Source organism: Equus asinus, chromosome 1 (assembly GCF_041296235.1).
Source record: "Equus asinus isolate D_3611 breed Donkey chromosome 1, EquAss-T2T_v2, whole genome shotgun sequence".
NCBI classification, from domain to species: domain Eukaryota; kingdom Metazoa; phylum Chordata; class Mammalia; order Perissodactyla; family Equidae; genus Equus; species Equus asinus.
In genome coordinates this window covers 188,708,718-188,721,551 of record NC_091790.1, presented here as the reverse complement: position 1 = coordinate 188,721,551, position 12,834 = coordinate 188,708,718, and the positions used below count along the sequence as shown (strand labels likewise).

The 12,834-nt window shown below is 39.9% G+C and overlaps 1 protein-coding gene across 3 annotated transcripts in view; it reads right to left on the bottom strand.

Annotated features, from left to right (window-relative positions):
* The window catches only part of AGBL3 (AGBL carboxypeptidase 3), a 94,772-nt gene extending 82,169 nt beyond the window's left edge, over positions 1-12,603 (bottom strand). For 2 of the 3 annotated variants that reach the window (XM_070513914.1, XM_044744681.2), the window contains exons 1-4: positions 4,364-12,603; positions 3,891-3,998; positions 2,389-2,449; positions 44-229 (exon numbers count right to left, since the gene is read on the bottom strand). In XM_070513914.1, coding sequence (XP_070370015.1) covers positions 44-229; positions 2,389-2,449; positions 3,891-3,953 — 310 coding nt within the window. In that variant the 5' untranslated portion in view covers positions 3,954-3,998; positions 4,364-12,603. The remainder of the gene's footprint in view (positions 1-43; positions 230-2,388; positions 2,450-3,890; positions 3,999-4,363) is intronic. The other variant, XM_070513923.1, reaches the window with a different exon arrangement.
* Between the last annotated feature and the right edge of the window lie 231 nt (positions 12,604-12,834).

Genomic DNA, 12,834 nt, shown 5'->3' with positions numbered 1-12,834 from the left:
AAGTGTGCTAATGTTTGAATCCCCAAAACTGCTAAGAACATACCAATATGCTGGACTTTTTCATCAATGACCTCACAGTTGTGTGGCCACCGTGTTGGGCTCAGCGGACCAGAAGAAGAGACACCATATAAATCTCGTGGTTCACGAAGACGTGGCACCCATCTCCCTAGCTGATATTCCAACAGTATCTGTGTTGTCCGGGGGAAAAATGGGTCACTAATAGAGTCAGCTGAAACAAGATTCAAATATAATCATGTGTGAAAAGAAGGAAAACTCCAATTCCTCTTTTTTTATATATTCCTTTTTTCCTTCCAACACCATTACTTTGTGAATATTTATGGAAATTGTTATATACAATTCATAGCATTTAAAAATAAAAGTACTAATTAAATTTTGTAACTATTGATCTTCATAATAGCTAAGAGTTGTTGACCTCAGATACTATTAATTTGTGCTAAATTCTCTCTGCTACTCCAAAAACATTTGTTTGTTGCAGCTTTACTAGCAAACTGTCTACTGGTGAGTCTTCTTAAACTTAATCACAGAGGTAACTATTTGTCTAATGGGTTAAATACACTCTCTGACCAGAATTCCTCACCACCTAGTAAAACTACTCTTTCAAAGGTTGCTAGTGAACTCTCAGTCACAACTTTTTCTCAGTTCTCATTTTAGTGCTACCGCGTGACACAAACCCAGGAACACAATTCATATAGAATACGACGGGGTTGCCCCAGGTAGGTAGTGCAAGAGGCCCTGTCTCTTTCAATGGGATAACTAGGGCATCAATTTGATGTTGATAATCACCCCTCCTCGAGCTCATTTTCCATCTTCAATGATGCTACGCTTCCTCGTTTTCTCCCTATCTTTCACATATTTGATTCTTCATTTGTCTCACTGACTCCTCTTGCTCTTTCACCTCTGAAGTGTGGCTTTTTACCTAGACTTAGTTCTCAGCTGTTTTTGTGCAATAGTGGATACAGCAGTTGGACTAGGAGTCACACAGACTGAGTTCTATTCTACCGCTTCGTTTCTATATGATTTTGGTTGGTCAATGCAGCCTCTTTGAACATAAATCTTACTGCATGTAAATAAGGAATAATAGTACTTTCCCTTGGTACTTCTCAGGATTGTTATATAGATCCATTTATTCAACAGAAAGGTATTAAACATCTAGTATTCCATTATGTAAACAGAGCACATTTTGTCTAATTTACAGTATGACTCAAAAACAGCAAGGCAGCTATTTATGAATTAGGAAATAAAATTAGATCCATAACTCATACTATTCATAAATGTAACTTATAGAGAAATTAAATACCAAAATTCAAACAAGTACATAAAAATATTTAAAGAAAACTTAGATGATTATATTGATGACCTTGGGGTAGGGAAGGCCTTTGCAGCTTAAACAGATGTAAAAATACCCACAAATGAATAATGAAAAACTTAACATCAAAATAATTCTAAACAATGGAAGCAATGTAAACAAAGTTAGCAAAATATTACTATGAATGAGCTATTCCTAACAAGAGTGAGTATACATAGACAAGCATATGAAATAATTCTCTATTTCTTTAGCAATTAAGGAAATGTTAGTTAAAACAGTGAGCTACATCTTTTCTTCCAACAGATTGGAAAAATTTTTAAACAAAAAAAACCATGGCAGGGCAAAGTCCATAAAATAGTACTGCAAATTTTCTATGAGTATGGGTATAGATATGTGTATAGATACAAAGAAACAGGTCTAGAAGGATACACACCAAACTGAGAATAGTGGTTATCTCAGAAGTGATTTGTTTTAGGATGGTGGTGAAAAGACAAAATAAATAAATAAATAAAGGTCTTATCTTCAATTTCAGAATATATGTGATAGGTATATGAATATTTAGAAAAAACAGTGTGTATTTGAAGTACAACTTTAAACTTTAAAAAATAAAGTATACATCAAGATACCCACATACATGTACACTTGCAAATGAATGACTTTATTAAAGAAACTCTTCATATAGGCACACTTCCTTTAAGTAAAGATGTGCTTCCAAAACATTGTGTCCACTATAACTGGAGTTGAACTGTAAATTCATTTAAAGAGCTAGTTATTTAAAGAAATAACAAGGTAAATCCTTACGTTAAGTGAAGTCATTTATAAAGTAATGACCACTTTCATTTAGCTTAATTAAAAATCAGGTTTACCTAAAACAAACCTTAAAAGTTTGAACTCCAAAAGATTCTTATAAAAATGGATACATTCTCTCCCATCCAATAACAGAACATTATTCCCTACATTATTCAATCTGACTTTTTTTTTCTAGTTTCTTCATGTTCTTATTTTTAATCTTTCAAGGTCTTATCATAAAGAGAAGGGAGAAAATATGGATAAGTCCAAACCTGTTAAAAGTGCACACTGGTGGATATCTTCACTTACAAATTTCATGAAGGTATCTGCATCCTAAAACAAGAGAGTTTTAAAATATTTCTCTTTTAAAAACCAACAGTTTCCAAATCCAGAATTTTTTTACATCTATTTTAATAATTCTTAGAATTGACTGCATGTCTTTAATCTCTAATATATAAAAAACATTAAAGGATTATTACAGGCTACTGGTCTCAAAGCACCCAACATTTCAAACATCCTGAAACTTTAAAGTTTTCCCCTTTCACTCCTCCTCTTCCACAGAGTAAGGTCATATTGATGATTATAGGGAACAAATAAAGTTTAAAGATTCTTGGTAATCTTGGCGAACAATTTAAATTAAGAAATAAAAATTTTAAAAAGAGAAAGAAGGAAAAGAAACACAGAGAGCCATAGACTTAAAAGGTTATACATCATTTGGGGGACTTATTTTGGGACCTTAATTTACATACGTGATAATTTATACTTCATTAAAACATGAAAGAAATCTCTAATACTAGGACCAAACTATTTTTAAATATAGTAATTTTAAATATACTAGTCCCCTCCTTATCCACAGGAGTATGTTCCAGTGGATGCCTGAAACCATGGATAGTACTGAACCCTATATATACTGTTTTTTCCTATACATACCTACAACAAAGTTTAATTTATAAATTAGGCACAGCAAGAGATTAACACAATAACTAATAATAAAATAGAACAATTATAACAATACATTGTAAAAAAAAGTTATGTGAATGTGGTCTGTCTCTCAAAACATCTTATTGTACTGTCCTCATCCTTCTCCTTGTGATGATGAATGTCATATGAATGACACAGGTATTGTGACGTGGCATCCCGGGTGGTAAGGTGTGAGATTTCATCACGCTGCTCAGAATGGTGAGCAATTTAAAACTGCTGAATTGTTTATTTCTGGATTTTTTCCATTTAGTATTTTTGGACTGTAACTGAAAACCAGGGAAAGCAAATCTGTAGGTGTGGGGGGACTACTGTATATACTACATTTTATTTTCCTCCCTTTTCCTTCCACCATGTCCTTTCCTTTGTTAGATCAGAGCCACATAAAAACTATTATGTCGATCCACAGCAGGTTTAGAACAAAGGCCTTTCCAATACTATGATACATATAATAATGTAGCACAGTAGAATTAGTAGATATAAGAAAATAGTGGACATTAATTATAAAAATAAAACCTAGTGATTTAACATTCACATTTTAATAAAACTCAGAACAGCTTAGCAAAAATATTTTCTCAAAAAACCAATGTCAGTATAGTTTCTCTTTCGAGACAGGGCATACTGCGCACAGTAATATCTTGGCTTTCAATCAAATTATTTCCCAACTTAAATAAGTGATTTGAACATCCAATTGGTTTTTACATCCAATTGATTTTATAATTTTTTACTGTAAATTTACAGTTTATAGCACAAGTTTTACCTCAAATTAAGTAGGATAAAGATGAGAAAAACATACTGATTCATCTTCATCACTGATTGTTCTGTCTGAATAGTCTTCCTTTTCTGAATCTTCTGACATCTCTTCCAGTATTTGGTTCGAAATTTCTTTTGTTAGGTACGTAGGCTGTAAAACAATTTCTAAGAAACTTACTTGACAGTTTTCGAGTTGAAAGTGTTTATTACATTGAGTACCTCAAAACATATTCATTGTATTTAATTAACAGTGACCACAGCCTTCTCTAAAAACTAAATTATTTAGGCCACAGCTAATTAAACCTTCAATTTCAAAGAGTTGAAGAAATTTCCCATTTCTATGAGAGAGAAAATCACAATAAAAGACAAATCAAATAAATAATTTAATTGAAAAAGGAATTTCGAGTGTACACAGCTAAATCCTATACCTACAATTAAAAACCATAGAGCAATAGCAAATTCAAAACGATCCTAAGGCATTAAAAAGACCATGAATCAAAGAAAAATTATAGTTACCTATTGGGGCAGTGAAATGTAGCAATATAGTTAAAAAAAATTTTCTGCTTAATCTTCAATTGACCAACAGTTCAAATGAGTACAACAGACTTTTCTCTTGATATTTTGGTTAATATTCTGTAGATACTGTGTATGTTCTAGTATTCAATTATATTAGTCCTACCGAAATCTCAACAGCTATCAGAAGGTTGTATTGGAGATGACCATGACCCCTCCTACGCAAGTATCTTTCCACGTGGTTATTATTAAGACAATGGAAAAATAGAAATTCTTTGTTAAGATTCTATTATTTTTGAATGACCAAAGAAATTTACCAATTTGAATCTATTGGTTTATGCTCCTCTCTACGAAAAGCACGTTTTGCAGCTTGGACTACCTAGAAGAAAGTCCAAGCTTCACAGCAAATAACGACAAATGCAACAGAGGAGTCTGCCCTGTGGGCGACGCCTTCAGCATTAAGAGACTGAAATTTCAGTCTGGAGATCACCACAATCCCAAATTTGGAAAAAAGGATTGGCCTAAATCTTGATTCTATTTCCGTACGGGAGCACATGAGACAGGCCAACGCGCTGACCAGCCGTAGAGCAAAACCCGAGCTTCAGGAAAGCCACACACGCAGATTATCTAACGGACGCTAAGTGTGTATCTTCCACGTCTGAAAGCAGAAGACGCGAAGGCAGGCGCATGCACGCCCAGCCGCGCCCGGGCAGCTCTGCGGGCAGGCACGGTGATTTTCTCGGTGGGGACCACGATTAAGCCACACTTCGTGTTGGCAAAGTCCTCCTCCCACACTCACTTCTGGACACGGCAGTGTGGGGAGGAGCTCATTTTCCGGCGCGCGGCCTTTCCACGCGCACTCGCTTCCCGCAGGGGGCGCCCAGCCTGCGATGTCCCTTCCCTCTCGGCGCTTCACTGTCCCGCCTCGGCCAGGCCCTCGCCCCGCCCCGAGTGCACTGGCCAGGCCAGTCGCCCCTTCCGCGCGGGGAGCAGCCGTCCTGCCCGAGACACCTAGCGGCCAGCAGTGGAAGAACGCCGCTGTAGTGTAGCAGCCCCAGCCACGCCTTTCACCAAGAGGTTGGGCCAACTCGTTACCAGGGCAACGGGACCACCCTCGCGAGACTTCAGCGAGCCCTCGGGAATGACCTAGCCACCAGCGCTGAGAGAAAGAGCCAACGCGGGATTTCGACCAGAGGAAAGGGAGAGCCCGGAGGATGACGGGAAGTAGGGGGAGAGGAGTAGCGGGCGGGGGGACTGTCAAGCTGGGGGAGGGCAACGCGCGGAGGCTGGCGGGAAAGTTTAGGAGTGGAGAAGGAGGGACAAGGATTTGTCCCTAGGGTTCCACAAGTCGGTTGTTTGTCACGTCCCTCGTCTAAGGAGGCAGTAGAGCATCCTGGTTAAGACTTCTGCTTTGTTGGTCCTTATTTGTACCCATAGTGAGATGCGTTCTGCACCCTTGTGTGACTAATGATCTTTATTCAATTCGGAAGATGAAACTTTTAAAATGCTTGATAGAGGAGGCTTAAAAATACTAGGGTGAATTCTCAAAATTCTTAGCGCAGAGATTCTTTAAATATACTAACCGTTAGCGCATGTATTGAACACATTTTCTGGGTCACTAAGCAAATCACTTTACATGTGTCTCATGTAACTTAATATGATCTTCCCATAACAGGCTTAGACCTTATTGCTCTATATCCTATCTTGATTTCCCTGTGAACTTTAGCTCTGGTGGGTAATTTAATATATTTGGAACAGTTTTCCAAGTATAGCTGAAAAAAAATTCTTTAGATGTTTGGTGCCTACATGAGGCATTATATGTCATGATATTTGTAATGTAGAAATGGAGATAATGGACTGTAGCCAAGTTTGAAAGTAGAATAAAGGGCAAAGCACTATGGCTTATGCGTGAAAATGGGTTAACATCCTCTCTTTAAATTTTGTAAATTTCCAAGAAAAAGAAAATAAGTTTTTTTGAGATCAAAGATTTAGAATTTTGTGCAGTTCAGAAAAAGAAATAGAGCATATATTAGATGAAACTCTCTTGAAAAATAGTTACCCTTTATAGTTGCACCTTGTTTTAGGCCATACATGTGTTACTAAAGGTAACATACACAGGGAATTTTTCTATATGGAATCTATTTTTCTGTTGGATTTTAGAGTCATGGTGGCAAGCCGTAGGATGTCAGACATGCGAGGTGAAGCTCTGAGAGGTGATGTAACCAGATTACACAAAAAATTAATGGCAGACCTGGGACTTGTGTCTCATGATTTTTAGTCCAAATATTTACATGATCATATTTCAAGTAATCCTATAGAGAAGAATTATTTTAGTGTATAAAAAATACATAGGAGGGGCCAGCCCAGTGGCACAGTGATTAAGTGTGCACATTCCGCTTCTCAGTGGCCTGGGGTTCCCTGCTTCGGATCCCGAGTGTGGACATGGCACCACTTGGCAAGCCATGCTGTGGTAGGCATCCCACATATAAAGCAGAGGAAGATGGGCACAGATGTTAGCTCAGGGCTGGTCTTCCTCAGCAAAAAGAGGAGGCTTGGCAGCAGATGTTAGCTCAGGGCTAACTTTCCTCAAAAAAAAAAAAAATAGGAATTAAGAAAACCTTTGAAAACCATAATCATTCTTGTAGTAATTCAGCAAATATTTATTGAATGTCTACTACTTATCAGAGATTGCTCTTGGTGTTAGGCTATTGCAGAGACTAAAACAGACATTCCTCATGGAGGTTATGTACTATTGGAAGAAGAAATGATATCAGACCCAAAGTGAGTTTGCTCACCTGTCATGCAGCAAGCCAATCTCTGACACCAGGTGTAGTCGAAAAAGTAGGAATTTTATTGCAAAGCACTGAGCAAGGGGAATGGGCAGCTCGAGCTGCAATCCCAAACTCCCTGAAAAGCTACAAGCAAGAGTTTTTATTCAGGGTTTTAGGTAGGGGAGGGGGAGCACGTGGCCTCGGGGGCTGAAGTTCTAAGAGTCCTCTGCGCAAGCGTGACCATCTGTTCTATGTGTTGCCCGCAATGGAGTTTTTAGTCTTCGACGTCTGAAGTTTACAATCAATCATTCTTGCTTCTCAGTGTTCCTGTAAGATGCTCAGTCAGGCAGAGGGCTGTCAGCAAGTTCCTCTCTTATCAGGGATCCTCCTGCTGTTCTGTAAGGCAAACTCAGAAACTTTGGTTATTTTGTTTCCTATGTTAACCTTGTGGGTACAAGGCACAGTTTCACCCTAATCCAGGGAAATTTTAACTCCTTCATCCTCAGTTTCAGAAAGACAAACCAATAATAATAATAATAATAATAATTAATAATAAACACTCAGGTGATGATACCTGCTATGGAGCGAGTTAAAGCAGGGAGAAAGAGAGAACATAGGGGGTGCTCTGGGTGGTGGGCCTTGGAAGGGGCAGCTCTTTCGATGGGGTGTCCAGGGAAGCATCTCTGACCAGGAGGCGTTTGAGCAGAGACCTGAAGCAAGAAAGGGATGAGCCATGTGGATGTCTAGGGGAGGACCTTGCCAGGCAGGGGAAGCAGCAAGCACAAAGGTTCCAAGAGAAGCCCTGTTATGAATGTTAGTAGGTGGTACTGTTCAGCCAAAGCTTCGCTGGAGTCAGTATCGTTTTTAAGCAAAGAGATTTCATTAGGCCTTGTTTCTTCCCCAAATGAATTTAAAATGGTTTTCTTAAGCACCTGCTTCTTTTTGACTATCTATCTGTCTATCTACCTATTTTTACTCCCCTATGCCAGATAGTAGTATGTAGTGAAAATGAAATTCTTTGCATTTAAGTTAAAGTGGAAGTAAGGCCTGGAGTAAACTTCTACCAAGGCCTTTCTGTCAGTCTGAATTTTTGTTCCCCTTCCCTGTGATCCTATCAGAGAAGGTTACTGGACAGACTTCTTGTATCGCCAGCGTCTGCCTTTTGGGAAGGCAGCTTTATCCCTGCAGCAACTTGTCCTCCTCCAACTTTTTGGTGAATTTATTTGCTCCAAGTCTGCAGTATAAAAGGCAATATAATAAAAGTAGAGTAAGAAAAGAGGAAAAGAAAAACCAAAACAGTACTCCAAAAGGCACGATTCCTAGAGCAGGAATCAGGAGGAAAGTTCACTTTAGCAACATGGCCAAATGTAAGTTCTGTTAGGAATATAATTCATTTTGTGTAATTATATCATTTTGATTCGTTGAACAGAGACTTGAATGTATATAACATAAAGTGATAGGACAACGAGTTATTTATGACATCATAGAAGTTAGTCTGGGGCTGTAGACGTCTTGTCACAGTTTGGCTCAGGAAGCCAGACTGGGTCCCTGGAGCCCTGGTGTCATCTGGGACCGTCGTGGCCTTCCTCAGCCTCTCTGGGTCTACATGTCCCAGTAGAGGCCAGACCTCTGGAACTGTTTCCAAGCTCCAATCTTGAGATCTGCCCCGGCCAGTCCACTCTCCGAGACTCAGCTCAAGGGTTATCCCCAGAGTGAAGTCTTTCCTCGGCCCTCTGTGACTGGTAGAATTCGTTTGTTTTATTGGTTTGTATAATATGTCTAAATTTGGGGGCTGTGGTGAAGCATCCTTCTCCTGAACACTTGGAAATGAGGTGGTAAGAGTGCCCCCTGCCTGCTCAACAGATAAGGACCGGATAATCACCCCAGAGAGAAGGATTGATTCCCAGGCTCAGTGTGATTCTCATGACAAAGAACATGAAATGGTCTTTTTTTTTCTCCAATAACTGCCCCTGAGCTAGGCCATGGTAAAATGCCTTTCCCGTTGAGGACATGTTGGCCTGATTCCATAACTTTGCAGCAATTTTCAGCTACTAAAACAGTTCCATATTGGTATTTAAGATTTCATTCTGGGATTTGATATTAAGTACATTTTAAACTTCAATTTCAAACTCAATTCAGAGCCGCCCTCCTCCTCACCCCCAGGCAGCTCTGCGCTTGGGAAGTGGGAGGGAGATGGTATTTTGCTGTTTACTCGTCCCTTCTTCCTTCTAGGTGCCAGTTCCTTGTGTTAGGATGAGCAGGGGCTGGGGAAGCCAAGTTGCAGTCTACACGGTTGGTCTCAAGTGCTGTCTTTGATCTTTGTCTGTGGGCTTCATGAGGAGAGCCGTGGCTCCGACCTGGCCCCCTGACAAGGGACCCTCTTCAAGGCACGCTTCTGCGCAATAACAATCTCTTGTGACAGATTGTGGGGAATAGAAGTTAGGAACGTTGGCTCGAGAGCTGACTCCCTGGGGCCAAATATTCTGCCACATAATAGCCCTATGACCTTGAGCAAATTTTTTAACTTCTCTGCACTTCAACTTATTTACATGTAAAGTGGGGATAATACAATGGTACTTACCTTGTAGGGCTGTTGTGAGGATTGATGAGTGAAGAACACGTAAAGTAAGGGCCCAGTAAATGTTCTGTCATTATCATTTGACCAGCTCATCTCCAACTGGTGACACTGATAACCATGTCCCTCTGATACTTGGGCATCTACCTGCCTTGCTATGCTGATCCCTGCACTATATGCACTCTATATAGAATATAGAGTGTCACCACTGACCCAGTGTCATCTTCACAGCCAGCTCTAGGACTGGTGGACATATATTAGATCTGTGTTCCATACCCTGGCACAGCACTGTCCTGCCTGGCCTGCTCTTTTTGATTCCCTTTTCTATGGGCTCAGCTAGCATAGAGACAAATTAGCCAACTCCTGGCTAGGCAGCCATCCAACAGAAAATAAAATGCCAGCCTCCCCTTCATTCAGACACCCATGGTCCTTATTAGTGACTCTCTTGGAAGCTCCCTCTCTTGGAAGCAGCACCTTAGTCTACAGAATATAACATTCTGCTCACAGGAACCTAGGGTTCTCGTGAGGACAATTTCTCATTGCAAACTAACGCACTGGCATTCTGACTTTATACAGTATATTGAGTTTCTGAGCTTGGTTCATTTACTGGTGCAGCCACAAAAGAAGAAAATAGATCTCTTCTCTGGGTGCTGACCAAATCATTTTTCAGGCTGTAAAGCTTAATAGCAGACCTTGAACTGAGGCAAGTTAGTGCTACGTGATTACTCTAAGAAGTGCCTGGCTATTTTTCTCCCAGAAGTACCAGTCTTCTATTTCTTCACACAACTCTCTCCTCTTTGCCTCTGTTATGCCCCTTTACCCACCTCTGTCATAGTGTCAATTAACACTTTATTGCACTCAATCTATTCATTTCTTTCTCCTGCTATTTAACTTCAAAGCCCCTTGAGGGCAGGGGCTGGGTCTTCAGCTGTCTTTGTACCTCTGGTGCCCAATGCCGACTGGCATTTGTAGGCCTTTAATGAAGACGTCTAACAAATTTGCTGAGTGTTTAGTATGTGAAAGGTACAGTGCTAAGAACCGTGAGCACGAGGAGGTGTAAGATCTGGTTGTCAATGAGGAGTGTGCTCTTGTAGGGCAGGCATGCCCATTTTGAGTTGGGGATTCTTCTGCTGTGCCTCTATAACACTTGATGTAAATCTCTGTTTAGGATTCACCACACAGTAATGTCAACATCTAGTCTTCTCTAATAGTTTCTGAGCCTTTGGAAGGGGAGGTCTGACCTTCCCTTTGCATTCTGATTGCTGAGTCCGGTGCCTGATGTTCACAAGGCAGGCACTCACAATAAGTGTGTGAAATAACTAATAAGAATGAAGGTTTATACAAGTTGGTGTGCTGGGGTCATAGAGTAAGTTTTCTTAGATAAGGTGGGGCTCAAACTTGGTTTCAATGAACTTAGGGATGGAAAGAAATAATGCTGTTATATTAGATAACAGACAACGTGTAAGCACAGATCAGAATGTACATAGTATCTTCCAGAGAGATTTGGGTGAAAATATCCAGCAAGTAGAAATATAGGACTGGTGGTTCCCAGGGATGTCAATTTTCAAGATATACTCTTGGGAAAATTGGAACCATATGGCATAGGGGAATGGTTTTCAAAGTATGGTCCATGGGACCAGCAGTATTAGCATCATGTGAGAACTTGTTAGAAATGCAAATTCTCAGGCCCCACCCCAGACCTGCTGAATCAGAAATGCTGGGGCAGGGCAATATGTGTTTTAAGAAGCCCTTCAGGTGATCCTGATGCACCCCAGCATTTGAGAACCACTGGCATAGAAGGTTGAGAGTATGGACTCTGGAACAAGAATACTCAGCTGTGTGGTCATGGGTAGGTTACTTAACCTCTCTGGGCCTCAGGTCCTTCCTTATAAAATGGAGATAGTAATGGTACCTACCTGCTAAGGTTGTTGTGAGGATTAAGACAGTTTATATATAAAATGTTAGGTCACAGGAGGTGATTTCATTGTATTGTTTCCACTGAGAATCTTTAAAGCACAAATTCTCATAGAGAGCCTAGAGTGAAAGAGACCTTGCTACTCAAAGTGTGGTCTCCAAAGCAGCAGGAGCGACTGCAACATCACCTGGGAGTCCTTCAGACGTACAGAATCTCAGGCCCCTCCCCATACCTGCTGTATCAGAATCTGCATTTTACAAATAGGTATCGCTTTGAGTGGCAAAGAGGTGTTATACGACTCGACTCTAGACCCCCCAAATGAGAATCTCCTGGGAGTGGAACCTACGTATTTCCATGATTTCCACCATTGATTCTGAGGTTCACTAAGGACTGAGGAACCCCGGGGAACTTAGGACAGCTGATTTCCATCACTTGAACAAAACTCAAGCACCTGTGTTACTAATGTTGGCAGGTACTAGGCGTACAAAAGACAGCATTTATTCTAAGAAAAGCAGGATGGGATGGAAGAATGCCAAATAAGGTTGAAAACAAGCTAAGAAATTCATCTTGTGTTCTGTATGATTGTAGTTCTTTTGTATAATTTTTATATTAGTACATTCGGCAAGAGATCATTGAATGAAGTTTCTTTATCCAAGTGGAAATGACCAGTTGGGCCTTCTAAAACCTATTTTAATGAAAAATTTTTTGGAAATCATATTTCAAGATAGCAAAAGCCCTCATCACTTAAAGCATGCTTTTGGCAAAACCTCTGCTATTAAACTGTATTAGAGTAAAGAGGCCCACATTCTTTATGGAGCTGAGATGCAGGGCTGAGTTGATACAGGAATTATAAATCTGGGAACAAAAATGTTATAAAACAAATTAACCTCTGAGAACTCTAAAAATTCCGCTACACAAATTGACAGCAGCACATCTAACAGAGTTTATAAATTTGGTTGCTCCTGAAGTCATCTTCTCTCTTATCCAGCCCCATTATGTGTGGAGCACTTGGTGTGCTGCTGGGACACAAAGGAATATAAGGTAAATTTTTTTTTTGTCCTGGACTACCCAAGGTTGAAGTGTTCTCTTCTTTCCCTAAACACTGAATTATGTACTACATAATTCTTTGACGATTATCTACTAGAGTCGTGTGATATTTTCTCTCTTAAATTCTTGAATTGGTACTCAATATTTTGTAACTTCTCATGTCTTT